Here is a 17,485-nt window from a genome sequence, read left to right as displayed (position 1 = left end):
TGCAGATAGTTTAGAAATAGCAGTGAGAGCACAATCCTGCTTTTCCTTGAAGAAAAATCAGGACTCCTCTATCAACTGAGAAGTTATTGATTGCATTTAAAAATTTTCAATAAATTGTCTAGCCTTTTATTATTTAAAAAATTTCTAACCATTTCCTTCAAAGCTTTTGGCATAGCACTTAATGAACAGGAGAGGGCCGGGTGGCTCTGGTACAAAGGAAAAGGGATGTCCCAAATCTTCCTTTTCTGATATACCAGGCACTCCAACAACACCCGGAATCAGCCTGCCCTCCTAGTGCTTTGAATAGGCATTTCCAAGGAACACGGTTGAACGGGGTTTAAAGTAAAACTTAAATGTAGCAGTAGCAATAACCCTATTATAGTTGTGATGTTTCTTATGCTCTACAGTTCATATCATATACATCGTTAATACAGAAGGAAGTTTCCATTTACGAATTCAAGTGAAAATAAAAGTAAGCCTTGCCATGTCTTTGCCTGACATGATGTAATCAAGCCAAGTGCAATCTGTGTAAAAGAGGTCATTCAACACATTCTAGAAAATTCAACAGAATGATACTTATTTCAGTTAGGTGGTGCTGCTTCTAAAAGTTTTTTCATGCTACTACTAGGGGTTTATTTTAGTTCTGTTTTGCTGTTGGTTGAGGTGTTTTGGGTGGGTTTTGTTTAGCTTTTTTGAACTAATTTTACAATAGTCCTTACAAGCACTTGTAGTTTATTAAAGCTCAGCCTTTTAACCCAAATCATCAATATGTATGTAATTAAGTAGAAATTTTGCTAATGATATCCAAATTTTCACACTAGACAGCTACTTCACCAAATCTTTCTAAAGCATAAATTGCCTCAAATATCCACTTAATTAGAACATGGCTAAACAGTAGCAAACAAGATTCTCCCCAGTTCACAACCTTACTTATTTCAGAGCTCACTATTTCTATTAAAAAAATAAAAAAACCCATACCACATTTAATGCCTTCCAAGTTTCCGCAGTGTCTTTTAGATCCCATACAATTAGAAAAACAGATCACACTGATCAAAACAGTATGTCCTCATTCTTAACTATACAGGCATCAGCTGCACATCTATAGCACAAAGTATACAAAATTTCCATGTCCATAATCAGAGCAGTACGTATCAAAAAAATAAACTATTGTCTCCTAGCTCGTTAAACTTATTAGAAGTGAAGAATCCATCATTCACACACACATACAAAAAAAAAAAAAAAACAACAAAACAAAACCAAAAATACTCCAAGACAAGCTAAGCAGTAAAACGTGACATTTGTCCTCAAAGTGGCTTATAAGACATCAACACAAGTAATCTACATGAATTTGTTCAATTTCTTCATACATTACCTTAGATTGCTCTCATCCATACAAAGTATATAGTCAAAGGTCTGGAAATCATCTTTAGTAACCTAGAATTAAAAATATGTGATTTAGCCTACAAACTGTGTTTGATTTATAAAAAGGGGGAAAAAAGTATTTTCAAATTTTGTAGTTCTGATTTATTAAAAGAGACACAGGTGGGAAGAACAAAACTGTGTACCTTCATCAACTTTTACAATAAGTAAAGGCATTTTAAATATAGTCCGACATGATTATTTATCCATTTCTGCAAGTTTTCCACAAAAAAAGCAAGTTAGATATTTTACCAATACTTTCTTTAAAAACATCTCATGCATCAACTTAGAACAAGTGACATTTCTACAGCTTTCCAATTGCTAAAATTAAAGGAGGTTTCCAGGCATGGAAACCATTCAATAAGAATTAGACAAATTACTTTCTTGATAGGAAAACAAAAATGTTGGTAACCTGGAACCAGTTGCAGTACTTCTAGAGAATTGTCACTACCAGAAGACGACACCAGGTGAAATTCAAAGCTGAAGTATGATGGTATGAGCTACAGTCTCATAAAACAAATGTATTCACAGTATTTTAGGCCATGTAAGTTCACAAAATTTACAGTATGATGTGAAAAAATCTGGGATCTACTGTATATCTTCCTACCATCATACCATCTGTTCCTTTTCTTTGCTGTAGCTTACTGACTCCTAAACATGAATATTAACTAAATTCAGAGATCCAAGTTCAGAGTCAGGTAGGCAAACATTGCAGATAAACCACTAACTTAAGTACTGATGTTATCTGTATTGGAGTAAGGATAGTGTGGATTTTTACCAGTGTAATTATATTTTTAGTGTACATTTTAGCCTTACGTTAGGGTAAAATCTTCTCAGACCATGCCCACAATGCACAGTATGCTAATATAAGATATCTGAATCAAGTGTCCATAATGAGGATGAATAAATGCAATAAAATCTATAATAAGTTCACATCAAGACTGCATTTTACACATAGTCCTACATGTAGTATCACAACCAAGAAACTTGGAAAGTTTGTTCAGAACATGTTTTTCTGGCAGGTGTCTCTGGGAAGGATGGGCTAGAGAAGTAAGTAAGCACATGAACAGACAAAAAGGCAAAACACATTATCCTCCAAGTCAGAGTTTTAACTTGTAAAAATTATTTACGTGTTGAAAAAAAATAGATGGAAAAAATAATTATTTTTCGTGCAAAATGCAAATAGATACTGATTAAGCTCTCATGACAGGGAGTAAGACCTACAGAAAAGATCACCAGACTAAAGCTGTAAATTCCACACAAGGAGAATTAAAGGGGTAAGGTGGGGGAAGCATTTGGAAAGAAGGGGTTAATGGTGAAAACTAATGCAGACTTGTTTATTTTCACTGTAAAAATATTTGCTGTATTCATGCAGTGCCTTTGACCTATGAAAATATTTTTGCAGTGGAAATAGCTCTGTTTTCCTGGCAACTTTAAGCAGTACCTCTATAAGCTGCTTCTGATTGCTCTACACAGCTAAACACTGTCCCCTATGAAAATACGTGGGGCATAGATTTCTTTGTATTACAGACATACATAAGAATAAAAAGCAGCGGAAAGGAAAAACACACTTGCCACGCTTCCCACACTCTATGTACACTTAACAATTTGACAGTTACTACCCTATGAGCCAGCACTAACAAAGTTGCAAATGCAGCCCTAAAAACAGGATCACTGGTTGGGTCATGCTCTTAAGCCCTACAGTAATATCAGATACAAAATGTTTAATTGAGCAAATTCCAGTGATCTGAAGATCCTCCTCAAAACTGTGAAAACTAGTATTTTGGGGGAAGAAATTGAAGACATAAAAATTTATGTACATTTTGAGAAGAGTAGCAGAAAGCTCAAGTAGTCAACTTTGGGTGGAACTACTCAGACTTTACATTTTTAAAAAGCACATAACCATTATTAAAGACCACCAATGGAGAAACACATCATCATTCCAATTTATTTGTCAAAAAATTCCCTTTGTTTACAGAAAGGAAATCGCCTTTTCTCTGTCTAAAAATCAAAAAGAGGCAGTAGTCCTCAAAATTCTCCAGTTGTGAAACAGTGCTTAAATACAACCTTCCTCTAATCTCAATTTCATATTTAAGGCAAATGCACGGTGTGAGTCATAGAGAAATCAATTTTGGCCTCAGCATGAATAAAAGCGACTTTGTGCATGAAGACTAAGAGCTCAGAGAATTTCAAAGGGTACATAAATGAACAGCAACCTACCATCAATTAAAATGTTACCAAACTCTTTATTTTTACATATAAACATACACATTTATTTTTATACTTCACTTTTCACTTAAAATTCACTTAAACAATCACTGTATATGATGGTAGGACGTAACCAATTTATTATTTTTACATAAATCATTATTGTAGCATTTATGTCAGTTTTGAGTAAAAAAGATACAATCCATTATTATCATAATTATGCACAAAATAACATGAAAGAAAGCGCCTTTCACTGGGTGGGTAAGAGTCTTCCACAGGAGTGAAGAGGATAATTGCATGAGGTAGTCATATTATGACAGTATTTTGAAGGCAAGACAAAATAAATCCTTCCTCTCTTTTTCTACAGCTTCTGGATTAAATCTTTCTTAATCTGTTGTGAAAGAAGTCACACACAAAATTCTATCCTTGAGTTTGTCTTTAATAACGAAGCAAATACACTTTGTACTAACCTGGCCACTCGGAAAGTCCTATTCTACACTGTTGAGTCCCTCTCCTTCCAAAGTACTACAAGACTATATCAGGTCCCCAGTTTAGAGAATCAGGAGAGGCCATTTAACAGAAGTTTGGAAAAAAAAAAAAAAAAGTATTGGAGTTACATAGTTAACATCAGTGCAAAATGAAATTACCTGTAGTTTGAAAAGAAACTGCTTACATGGGGATATTTTAGACAAATTTTCATCCTGTTAGTCTTTCATTTTATTATCTCACTCTTCTCTCCCTCTATATATGTAACATTTCAGGCTCTTCTGCTTTAAAAATTTCTTCATTTGCCAGAATGTATAAACAAATGTCTTAATTGAAGTTTTCTCATTCCCTCTCTGCCAAAGGAGGATATATAGATTTGTTCCACGGAAGAGGATCAACTGGTTTTGGATGCTTTGCTTTAGTTTAACTCCTCAAAAAACACTTTAATAATATGCAAGAACAGTCTCAAGTTTCCAGGGCTTAACCTTTTAAGAATACAAACGTGTTATACTACTGTGACTGAAACACTGATTAGTTTCAGTACCATTTAGCTTGTATAATAAATAATGCTGTTTGTAAGCACTGATAAATAGTAAATCCAGAACATTTAACAGGAAAAGATCACACAGACTTTTTGTAGTAATTAGAGTAAAACATTGAAAATCTGAAGTGATGTTGTGCTCAATCCTGTTTGTCATCTTATATAATGGAGGTTAGCATCAGCAGAGGTCAACAGAGGGCAACTGACTAATTGAGGGAATTTATTTTAAAAAGTTAGAAAACTAAACATGTAGTCTTTGAAAGTAAAGAAAGTAAATATGACCTCAGTAAGGTCTAGTAAAATTCTGAAGGGAACAGAAGTGGAAGATAATAACAAGACTACTTGATCTTTCTGTCAGTACAAGAACTAGTGACATAAACTCAAGCTAAGTAAGGTCAAGCCCTAAAGGAATATCTTCTATCCAGAGATCAGTTAACTGAAGTAAATTATGTGCATTTATTTGAGTGTCTGAATGATTTAAATAGATGCAGACACATTTATTTCCGATCTCTCATGCTGCTAGAATGCAGCATGGAAACACACATTCTTTTGTTAATGAAAATTGAGATGAGTTTTGGTACAACTTAGAAGATTTCACAAAGTGACAAACCTGTCTTTGACTTAAGAATGCTTCAAGGCTACATTTTCCTCTGAAGTTACCATCAGCCGTGCTACTAATCTTGGGTTTGAGTGCCCTCATTCTAATTTAGCACTCTAAATTTTTTAAAAGATCTACATGCAAGAGCAGAAGCTTTTTGTGATGGGTGAACAAGTATTCTACTTCTTTTTGGACCTGCTAAATAAAAGTACAATTCCTTGCTGAAAGAAGCATCACAGATTACTAGAGTAAGTCAATTTTTAAAAATTATTTAAAAAACGTTCCAGAAAAATGCCCCAAATACTAAACATTTGAAGGCAGAATTTTTCTATAATGAAGAAACTGCTCCAGCGCTTCCTACTTATACTTTCAAAGAAGCTTAGTAACAGGAAGCTCACTAACCTCAACTAGAATAGTTAGGCCACTCAGGAGTCCTTTGAGAAACTGAACATAGTATTTATTACTTGTTGCTTAACCATGCATCGGTCAAATGACTTCTGTGATTGTAATGGTTAGGGCTAAACAAAGCATGGGTATGAATAAGAAAAAAAAAATATACTCTCTTCTACCTGTCGTGCTTTATGTGCTGTCTCAATGCCATGATTTCTTAGACAGCTTAAAGCCCTTGCATCTGGGGAGCGCCCCACGTTCCAGTCTGAAACAGCAGCACTGTCTGTCATCCACTGTAACAACAAAACAAATACATACACATATTTAAGGAAAATTAAAGTACAGTACCTGCCTGGCAATATGATTCATGGTAATGCCATGCTTCTTCATGCAACTCTGTCCCCGATAGTCAGGAGGGCTTCCTATTTCATAGGCAGATGTCGCTGCACTGTCTATCCTCCACTATAGAAAAACAAATTTATATTTTTATTTTTCCTTTCTCAGTGATTATATTTATACTAACTGGCTACAAGACAGTTCTTTCTTAGGCAATAACAGAAATTAATAGCTTACCTTATTTTCAACGTTTTCATCAGTTACAAGTTTTCTAAAAACTGCTTCAGCTATTGGAGACCGACAAATGTTTCCTATAGAAACAAGAGATTAAAGTGACATTTCAGATGACTAAAAACAAAAAATCAGTGATTGTGTGGATTTGTCAGTGTAGATCAGATTAAAGATTTTTATTTACATAGAAAGAAGACTGCTTATGTTATTATAACCCAAAGGATTCTGCAAGTGTGGAAACCCAGAGTCCTGCATCTGGGTTAAGGCAATCTCCAGTATGAATACAGACTGTGAGATGAACAGACTGAGAGGAGCCCTGGGGAGACAGATTTGGGGGTACCAGTAGATGAAAAATCAGGTATGAGCCAGCAGCGTGCACTTACAGCCAAAAAGCCAAATCATACCCTGGGCTTCATCAAAAGAAGCATGACCAGCAGGTCGAGGGAAGTGATTCTGCCCCTCTACTCTGCTCTGGTGAGACTCTATTAGGAGTACTATGTCCAGCTCTGGGGTCCTCAGCGCAGGAAAGACATGGACCTGTTGAAGCAGGTCTGGAGGAGGGCCACAAAAATGGTCACAGGGCTGGAACACCTCTGAATGAGAACTGGGGCTGTACAACCCGGAGTAGAGGAGGACTAGAGAGATCTTACTCTGGCCTTTCTAGATATAAGGGGGCTGTAGTGACAGGACAAGGGGCAACAGTTTCAAGTGAAAGAGAGGAGAATTATATTGGACCTAAGGAAAAAATTTGTTTACGATGTGGGTGGTGAGACACTGGAACAAGTTACCCAGAGAAGTTGTGGCTGCCCCATCATTGGAAGTGTTCAAGGCCAGGTTGGACGGGGCTTTGAGCAACCTGACCTAGTGGAAGGTGTCCCTGTCCATGGCAGGGGGGTTGGACTAGATGATCTTTGTAGGTCTCTTCCCACCCAAACCATTCTATGATTCTATACTATCCATCAGTCTCTTGAAATGCATGTTTCTATATGAAAGGATATAACATTAAAATAAAAAGGAGGAATAGTGTGTAAGCACATTGCTCTTTTCTTCTCCTCCACAAATAATCTGTGATCACAGAGGACCCAGCAAAATTACAGAATTTAAATGGCAGCAAATCGTCTTTATCTTCAAATCTTCCTACACACTGGCACATTTCAACTAATGCTTCAGTGTAGAATCATGAATACTTGCCTGAAGTATTCACATTACTACCTTCCCGTTAAGAAAAACTTTCGGACAATTCCAAAACACACCTACCACCACTGTGGAACCAACACAGCAAAATGGCTGAACAACCTGTAGCAGAAACAGTCCTGACCACTGAAGTGAAGTAACCCAGGTCAAACTGAACCCTCGTCAAGAGCAGCTTCCACATACCAATTCCAAAACCCTCCAAAAGAAATCAATTGCACAAGCTCTAAAAACACCTCAGGAAAATACATCTTCCGAAGTATTTTTGGTCAAAAATATGAAGGATTAGGAACAAAACATAACTGATGGCAAAGCTGAAGTGCTGTCGTCAATCGGCCAACAAACAGTTAAGGTACTTAATTATATAAATATGTAATCTGTCTTCCCTTCCAATGGCCTCCAATTACACTAGCCACTTGACCTGACCTTACTGTCAATAAGAACCTATTTCAGCAATGAAACAGTGCCCTATTAAAAACTAGAAATAATGAATCTACAGCATTTTAGCTACAGCTTCAGCAATGGAGCAAAGTCAACCATCTAACATAGACCTCTCAAACATGCATGCAAAAATACATATTCTTTGAAAAAGAACTAAATGCCTCAACAATAAAAGGTCTATTCTACTATTACTTTAACTCCTTCTACCTTTTCATCCTTCAGAAATTCTGACTAACTACATGGATATTCATAATATTTGGTATGTCACCCAGAGGCACAATAAATCATACAAACAAATCTTCACTTTCATTCAAAGAGAATGAATGACTTTGCTCATCCCTGGCTTTTGAGCAGGTAAGTATAAAATATCACAAATGGTAACACTCAATTCTATACCTTTAAATAAATCACTCTTTTACAACTGATTAAATTCTTTCCAAATCTCAGCTAGTAAAAGTTGAAATGCCCATGAAGAAAGCTAAATTTCCAGCAGCAAAAAGGAATTTTCAGGTCAGGCACTTAGCTTCATTTTCATGTCTATACAAAATATCATGGTAGATCCTTCACTGCTAAGATGCTATGACCTAGGCATTTAATAACTTGATGACAATCATGCCAACTATTAAAAAAAAACAAACAAACAACAAAACAAACAACAAAAACACACACAAAAAAACACCAAAGTGGGAAACGAACCCCTGACACAATACAAATTTGCTGTCAAAAGTTTTAGAGAACATCAAATCACTAAATGGGCAAAAGGAAATGGCTAACCATTGAGAAACTGATCTTGCTGAAACATTAAGTCAGTTCTGATGGCAGTAGATCTTCCAGGAGAAAGTATGCTATTTGCGCTGTTTGAACTAGTTTATGCCAAGCAGAGACACTAAATCAGTCTTAGAAGAAAAATAAAGCAAGAAAAAGTTGTTTTTACTTACAAAGTAAATGAGAAAACAGGTTAGCACTTACTAATTATAAAAACATTAAATAATAATAGTAATAAATAAAAAAATAATCTCACTAATTGAGTTAAGCATTATCAATACAATGTTAATAGGAAACAGAGAGAACATGGTAACATACAGCGTAAGACAGAAAAGAACCTTCAAAACCAATGAGCCTAATCCTTTGATATCACAGGCATATACAGCATCACTTCTCTACAAACACATCAAACTCTCTTTTAGAAAGCATCATCTGAAAAGGCTACTCCAGATACTCATTTCCTGTGGTAGCCTGAAACCCTCCAATTCCCACTTAATATTTATTCTTGCAAGTCTATGCTCATCTGATCTTGGTTAACATCACATTCTATCTTAAAAATGTTTCATTCCTTCAACAGATACAGAATCCTTGTCAAGCATAGCTGTGCTCTCAGCCTCCTCATGAAATTAACTAAACCTGATCTAATCACTCCAGTTAAGCCAACTCTGTACTTGTTCTAATTTGAATTTATTTTTCTTGAATACCAACGAATAAAACCACATACTACAATGCAGGAAAAGTTTTTATCAATTTGTTTTAGAAAAGAAAAAAAAAAAAACTCTAAAATATTTACTTTGCTTTTTTGAAAATAACCCCAGATAACTTCTGCAATCACATTTGACTCTTTCATGAGTATCAAATTTGAGCTCATAATCCCCTACTTCTAATTTGTCCATTCCCTCTCTTTCTTTGTTGTTTTAAACAGGTGACTTTTAAATCTTCTTTCTAAACTATTAAATTCTGTTTCCATTACACCAGCTGTCGAGGCCATCCACTTCTTCCTGTACAATATTTCTCCTCCGTATGAATGATCCCACACAACTGTGCATAAACAGTAAGTTTCACATTCAAAATTTCAGGAATAAACAATGATTAATACTGTTCATTAACTAGCTCCCAGATATTCAAAATGGTACTTTTGAAAGAAATCCTTCATAGCTTTTTTCTATTTGATTAACCTTCTGCATTACCTGGATTGAATGGCTTGATCCAAATTTTCACTCTTCTATAACCTGCCCACTACTAAAAATAATTGTCATAAATATCATCTTTGACGATATCAAATATCATCATGAAAAGCACCATGATCACTGACTGATTAAATACATTAACTACCACTTCTAGCAGTAACTATAAACTGCAGTTATATTATTTTCTGAAACAAACACGTAATGTAGTTAGCAACTTAAAAATTAAATGTCTTCCATGAAGACACACCAGAGGTATTAACACTACTATGGAACTGCAATCACCATCCACGTCTATTCCTGGGGACTATGGACAGAATCCCAGAACTGACTTAATAGAAGCTCTTTTCTCCACATACTCTACAGTTTTATTTTCACTCTAACCAACTCTATTTACCCATGCTACTACTCATGACTGGTATTCATCTCACTATTAATGTAAAGCCCTATCTTATCTCGCTGACATAGGCAACCTTCAATCCCTGTTTTCCAGGCATCATCCCTTTCCCACCATAATTTCTATCCGTTTCATATCCAGTTTTGCATCCCACCTCTGTCTTTCCAAGCTTTGTTAAGGTTCCTCACAAAGGCACAGTATTTCCTAAATTATAGATTGACAGCCATATTTGGGAAAAGATTCATAGGGAGATTACCTTCCTCCTTGGACTTGAACAATATTTCCCTTAAATGTTATCCTACACCTTATCCTTGCTAATTATCCTCCTCTGATGATACATTTACCTCTGTTGCATTTCTGACTGATCTGATTGTGCTCTTTTTATGAAGAAGATAACAGTATTAAAATTCTCTTAATCTCCATTTTCTCCCTTCATTTTTTTAATTTCAAGCTCTAAGTTGTAGTGACATTTTCAATCACAGAAAACTAGTACCCAAAGTACTCAGACAGAGTCTGCCCATTGAAATAAATCCTAAAAACATCTCCAAATATGATGATTCAAGGATAAGAGACTTACATTTCAAACACAGAATCAGTACTAGAACCATTTGTTGATCAATTTCATGAAGTCATGCTTTCTCACTCATTTTCCAGGAACAAAGACTCCACTGATAGTTATCCAAGCCAATGCTTAATTTTTCGAGTTCCTATTCCAGTCTCTGCACTGATCTCTGACCCATTCCCCTACAGAAATGGAAGCATTGCTTCTACTGACAGGAAAGACAACTTGGATCCATTCCATGCTCAGGGCTGTAGTTCATCTCTAGATAGTGCTGATCTAATCATCTATTCTCTTAATAGTTTTTGTATCTTCACTGTTACTTCAATGCTCTAACTCTTTCAGACCTTCCCAAAATGCAAAAAAAAAAAAATGCTTTTCCCTTCTTCATTTTTCTGTCTGCTGTTTGTAACTCTTTGTCTTAGCTTTCATTCTCCCACATTTAAAAACCTGCTTTTAACTCTATTTATCTTTCCATGCAGTTCATCTGAGTGACTTTAATAATGCTTCCCAGTACCATTTGCATCATCCATCAGGTCCCCTTCATAAGCAAGCATTTAAAACCTACTACTCACTCTACTGTCTCAATTTCATCATGAGTCCTAGTTCTCTCCAGTTAAATCTATCTTGTCACACTCGGTATTCAACTAGTTTTGTAAGGAACCATTCAAGGCTCTGATTTTCAACCAGATTCCCTGACCTTTCCATTCACAGTCAATTTTACTGAATGCTTACACTCTTGCTACATATGAAATGCCATATACCTAAGTATATAGCTACCTAAATTACATCAGCTAACTTCCATACATCCCCCTGCCACTACCAACACACAGTGGGATTTCTCTCAGAAGCTGAATATGAGCTATGCGTATTCTAAGCAGAATTTATTTTTGGCTCAAGATCTGAATAGGGATGTCTACAGGAACATTAGGTTTCAAAGTCCCTAGGCAGTCAAGGCTTAGTTGATGTAATCAATGTCAGTAGCAATATGACTTGCCAGGACTCACGGTAGTCAAACCATCAGCAAATTAGCTGAACATTCACATTCTTAAAATATTTCCCTGAAGGAAGATTACAGAACCACAAAATGGTTGGTTTGGGTTGGAAGGGACCTTAAAGATCACCCAGTCCCAACCCCCCTGCCATGGGCAGGGACACCTTCCACTAGACCAGATTTCTCAAAGCCCCATCCAGCCTGGCCTTGAACACTGACAGTGAAAATTATACTGAGTTATTAACTACAGGAACATTATGCTTTTCTCAACAACCTAAAGGTTCCCCAGTAGAAATAAATTTTCAGCATATAAGCACCTACTCACAACAATCACACTCTTAACATTTTTTAAGCATACATCTCTAATCTTCTCTTCCAAGATCACTTTTACAACCATGCTTTTAATTCTATACTACTTCTGCATCATTTTGAAACATAGATTAAATAAGGCATTGTATTCTTTCAGCTACCTTACCAATGCTGCACAGAAGAAAGGTATTTTCCTTATATTTATCTAACATTCCCTTCTTTATCCAAAAAATGGCACTATTTCTTTTTCTTAGTGTTGTTGTTTGAGCCTGGTTGGCAGCCAACCACCACGCAGCCACTCTCTCTCCCTTCTCTTCCAGCAATAAGAAGGGACAGATGAGCCAGGCTTGGGGTTTGAGATAGAACTACAATGGGGAAAAAAAAAAAAAACACCGTTTATGGTCACAAGCAAAAGGCAGAACTCGTTAGGGGAAGAAAAAAAAAGAACGTACATTTATTACAGACACTAACAACACTTAACAGAGTAGGACAGTGTAACCTAATTTCCTCATTGCCACATCTTGGAAACAACTTGCCCCCCACCCCTCCCTTCTTCCCGAGCTCAGCTCTGCTCCCGATATCTCTACCTCCTCCCCCAGTAGCGCAGGGGCAGGGAATGGGGGGTGCAGTCAGTGCTGCCGCTTCTTCCATCTTCAGTGGGGACAGCTTCTGGAACTTATTCCTCCTGCTCCATCGTGGTCCCCCTCTCACAGGAGACAGTCCTCCACAAACTTTCTCTGACATGAGTTCCTCCCACTGGCCACAGCGTTCCCCACACTGCTCCGTCATGGGTCACTAACTTCCCCTGACTGGATTCCCTCCCATGGCTGCAGCCCTTCCCGAGCTGCTCCGGCGTGGGACTCCCCCGCATGCTGCAATCCTCCCAGCACTGAATTACAGCAGCGGGGCTACCTTTTCCCATAAGACCCTGGCCTTCTTCGGGCACAGCACCTTGATCACCCAGGTGAAAAAACACAGGCCATAAATCAGTGTCTGCTCCACCGCAGATCTTCATGGGTGGCAGGGGGGGGCTGCCCTGCCATCTCACCACAGGATACAGGGGGGTCTCTGCTCCAGCACATGTCCCCCCTCTGTTCTTCCTCCATTCCTCCACTGACCTTTGTGCTCACGCAACTGCCACAACTCCTCCCCACCACGTCCCTTCTTAAATACATTATCACAGAGGCACAGCTCATTGGCTCAGTTTCGGTGCAGAGGTGGAGCTGACTTGGAGCTGGGGGAGCTTCAAGAAGCTTCTCACAGGAGGCCGCCTCTGTTGCCCCCTCCCCTGCCACCAAAAAAAACTCCACCACTCACTCAAACCCAGGACAGTCAGCTTGCTAAGAACCCTCATTACAGCAGCTGTTTTCCATGAAGACTTCAATGTTTTATCCAACCTACTGCTTTCCCATTTCGCAGGTATAAATGGCAACTTGTCCCGTGAAACCCTGTATTTCATAGAATCATAGAATAATTTGGGTTGGAAGGGACCTTAAAGATCACATAGTTCCAACCCCCCTGCCATGGGCAGGGACACCTTCCACTAGGTCAGGTTGCTCAAAGCCCCTTCCAATCTGGCCTTGAACACTTCCAGGGAGGGGGCAGCCACAACCTCTCTGGGCAACCTGTTCCTGTGTCTCACCACCCTCACAGTAAAGAACTTCTTCCTTATATCTAAAAAGCTGTTACCGTTTGTTCTATCCCTATCCTCCCCGATAAAGAGTCCCTCTCCATCTTTCCTGTAGCCCCATTTAAGCACTAGAAGGCCGCTATAAGGTCTCCCTGGAGCCTTCTCTCCTCCAGGCTGAACACCCCCAACTCTCAGCCTTTCCTCACAGGGGAGGTGCTCCAGTCCCCTGACCATCTTCGTGGTCTCCTCTGGACCTGCTCGAGCATGTTTATGTCCTCCTTATGTTGGGAGCCCCAGAGCTGGACACAGTACTCCAGGTAGGGTCTCAGCAGAGAAGAGTAGAAGGGGAGGATCACCTCCCATGACCTGCTGGCCTTACTTCTCTTGATGCAGCCCAGGACACAGTTGGCTTTTTGGGCTGCGAACGCACATTGCTGGCTCATAGTCAGTTTTCCATCCACTAATAGCCCCAAGTCCTTCTCTGCAGGGCTGCTCTCAATCCATTTATCGCCCAGCCTGTATTTGTGCTTGGGATTGCCCCAACCCATATGCAGTACCTTGCAACTGGCCTTGTTGAACTTCATGAGGTTCGTGCAGGCCCACCTCTCAAGCCTGTCTAGGTCCCTCTGGATGGCATCCCTTCCCTCCACCATGTCAACCACACTACACAGCTTGGTTTTGTTGGCAAACTTTGTGAGGGTGGACAGTGGGATTGAGTGTGTGTGCACAACAAAGATCTTAAACAGCACTGGTCCCACTACCGACCCCAGAGGAATGCCACTCGTCACTGCTCTCCATTTGGACATCGAGCCGTTGACTGCAACCCTCTGAGTGTGACCATCCAGCCAAGTCCTTATCCACTGAGTGGTCCATCTGTCAAACTGATGTCTCTCCAATTTAGAGGTAAGAATGGCGTGTGGGACAGCATCAGATGCTTTGCACAAGTCCAGGTAGATGACGTCAGTATTTGCCTGTATCTAAATGCATATAATGGACTGTGACAGTTGAACTAGGCAACTCAAATCTCTCTGTAACTGTAACCTAATTTCCTCATAACCAGTAAATGATTTGTCATTTTAGAAATTATTTTATGCAGTCTAGATCTCTGATGGCAATACTCACAACAAGCATCTATTTTCTGAGGACTCAGTCAAACCCACTTTGCTCACTGTTCACCTGTCTTACAACTATTCCTCCACCCATGGAGGAGATCAAGAATCCAGTGCCAAGTTTAAGATGCTCATGCAGCTTGTTATGTTATAGTGGACAAGTCATCAGAGAGAAAGAGGCTGACTTATGTAACACAGCATCATATTAAGCTCCTTTCTGGAGCTCAACCATTAATTAGATGAGCTACGTCAGTGTAAAAAGAGCAAACTGCATTTTAGTTCACTTCCAATTGTATTTATTTCTTTGCCTTAAATGAAAAAAAATATTTCCCAGTGTCTTTTCATATACTATAATTATATATGTTGCTGGGTGCTTAATTTATTTCCCACTGATGAGGAACCCTTATCATTAACGTAGTTACGCACGTTAACTAGATTGTATTTTGTTGTGTAATTAACATCTGCATATCTCATTACAAACAAAGAACACAGCCAACGGCTATTTCAGTAATAGGTTTCTTTCAAAATAATGTAGAAATCTGTTTAGTACTCTTTTCAGCAATAACCACAGATATTATTTATAATAAAATTTAGGAGGAAAAAAAAATCTATTAAGGCATAAGTATCACTCTTCAAGACTAACAAAAAAAATTAAACAAACTTAAAGCAGGAAGAAGAAACAAGCTGCCTTCAAAACTTAACTGTGTAGAGTATATATTTGACTGGAAAAAAGAAGTGCTTGTCATGTAAATTAGATTTTATGTCACATGCCACATACCATTATGCTTATTTTTTATAACCCAGTAACACAGAAGAGGAAATTTAAAAGATGTTTACAACATCTGTTAAAAAAAAAAATAAATCTATCCCATTAACATCAGTCCTGACTTGTCTACCTTTTCCTCAAGCTTAATATTCATAATTTCACTCCATACCTAAATCTTCCACTAATAACAGTTCCTCAGAGACCCAACTGGATTAGGAACTTGTTACAGTGCAAACCACCATCGTGAGCTTATGGACCCATATGTACGAATTGTTTTGTGAACATTACAACTGCCTTTAGAACATAGCATTTGGAAAGAAGGATGCAGATTAGTTTGATGTTCTTATACAAAAATTTTTATCTAGGCTACTGGCTCCCAAACATACAGCAACTGATTATCCCTTACCGAAGAATGTTTTTGCTAAATTATTATTAAGGGCTGATTTTACTCTAAGATGAACATCAGAACTATTTCACAAAACTAAACTCTTGGTTCGCTGTTCAATTAATCTGCATTTCTCCTATTACAACAGAAAAGCAGATAGTGGGAAAAAAAAAAAAAAAAGGGCAAGCAAACCAATGGTTTTGTAACAAAACTGGCAAAATGCCAGAGATTCACAGGGATTAACTCTCAGCACATAGGTAAGATTATAAGGGCTAGGAAGCAGATAATGTTAAAAGCCCTCCTAGATCAGATCAAAGAGTTATTTAGCTTGTTATCCCCAAAAGGAAGCAGAAGCAGATGTTCAGAGAAAACATGTGCAAAATGAGGCATGTCTCTGTAATCCATGTACTGAGGTTTGCAATTTGTTGGTTGTGAAGATGCAGAAGTTCATCTTGCTTATCAGTAATCAATTGTCTTAAGCTTCAGGAAAGCAACAAAATCCTTTCTGATCCCACTTACACTTCTGTTTTCTATGCCTTCTGATGACATGAGAATCACAACTTAGAGAATATCTTTTCAAACAAACAAAAAAAAACCCTAGTTTTTCATTTAGGTAGCCCTTCAAAAAATTCTTACTCTTTTCACTCATTTTCGTGATGGCCATAATTTCATAGACTGAAATCGCCTCCAACTCCACCAAGTTTTTTTTCTTACTTCAAGGCCTAACATATTTTCCCCTCTTCCTACAGAGGCTGCTCCATTAACTTCAGCCACTCTCGCCACCGTTTTCTCTCCCTTTCCAACGCCTGGTGCTGAGGAGAGCGCACCGCCTGCGCCCAGGCTGCACCGAGACGCTTGCTGGCGGCCTCTCCGCTCCCTCCCCGCTGTTCCAGAAGCCGAGCACCGAGCAGCCCCCTCCAGAAAGCGGTTCCCAGCCACCGCTCCGCGCTGCTCTTGAGCAGCCCAGTTCCACCCCGAGCACACGTCGGTTCACGCGTCCTGAGGCGCCGCTCTCCCCCACACGTAACCTTGCCTTTGCCAACACCGGATTTCACGCGTTGTTTCCCACCGATTCCTCCCACCTATCACAACGACAGAGGGGAAGGAGATGGAGACTGCTTTCCGACTCCCTTCTCGGCGGGTGGCCGCCTCTCCAGGCAGGCTGACATCCCCCCCAACCCCCGGCAGCGGCCCTCGCATCACCGCGCCCCCTCACGCCCTCCCCGCTGCCCCTGACCGACGAGCGAGGGGGGAAGGACCGGAGGAGGGCCGCCTACTCCCCGCGCCCGGCTCACCCAGGCACACGAAGAGGACCGACTTCACCTCCCCGGCCGCCATCTTTCCTCGGGGTCGGCCCGCGAACCACCCGCGCGGAGGGGACCTTCCCGGCTGTCGCGCCGCCTGCGGCTCGCTTTACGGCACCAGCCATTACAGCCGGCTACATTTTTTGCCCGATTTAAGGAAGAAAAAAAAAAAAATGAAAAAAAGGGGATGAACTCTAGAACTCTCCCAAACACAAGTGTACGCACGGGTGGGGAGGGAG

The 17,485-nt window shown here is 39.2% G+C and overlaps 1 protein-coding gene across 2 annotated transcripts in view; it reads right to left on the bottom strand.

Annotated features, from left to right (window-relative positions):
- The window catches only part of ACP1 (acid phosphatase 1), a 23,519-nt gene extending 6,034 nt beyond the window's left edge, over positions 1-17,485 (bottom strand). Inside the window, exons 1-4 of one of the 2 annotated variants that reach the window (XM_033009831.2) lie at positions 17,238-17,485; positions 6,216-6,289; positions 5,822-5,935; positions 1,373-1,434 (exon numbers count right to left, since the gene is read on the bottom strand). In XM_033009831.2, the coding sequence (XP_032865722.1) occupies positions 1,373-1,434; positions 5,822-5,935; positions 6,216-6,289; positions 17,238-17,280 (293 nt within the window). In that variant the 5' untranslated portion in view covers positions 17,281-17,485. Of the gene's footprint in view, positions 1-1,372; positions 1,435-5,821; positions 5,936-5,990; positions 6,105-6,215; positions 6,290-17,237 lie in introns of both variants that reach the window. The other variant, XM_033009830.2, reaches the window with a different exon arrangement.

Source organism: Tyto alba, unplaced genomic scaffold (assembly GCF_018691265.1).
Source record: "Tyto alba isolate M040663 unplaced genomic scaffold, T.alba_DEE_v4.0 Super-Scaffold_40, whole genome shotgun sequence".
NCBI classification, from domain to species: domain Eukaryota; kingdom Metazoa; phylum Chordata; class Aves; order Strigiformes; family Tytonidae; genus Tyto; species Tyto alba.
This window is presented reverse-complemented; position numbering and strand designations above follow the sequence as displayed.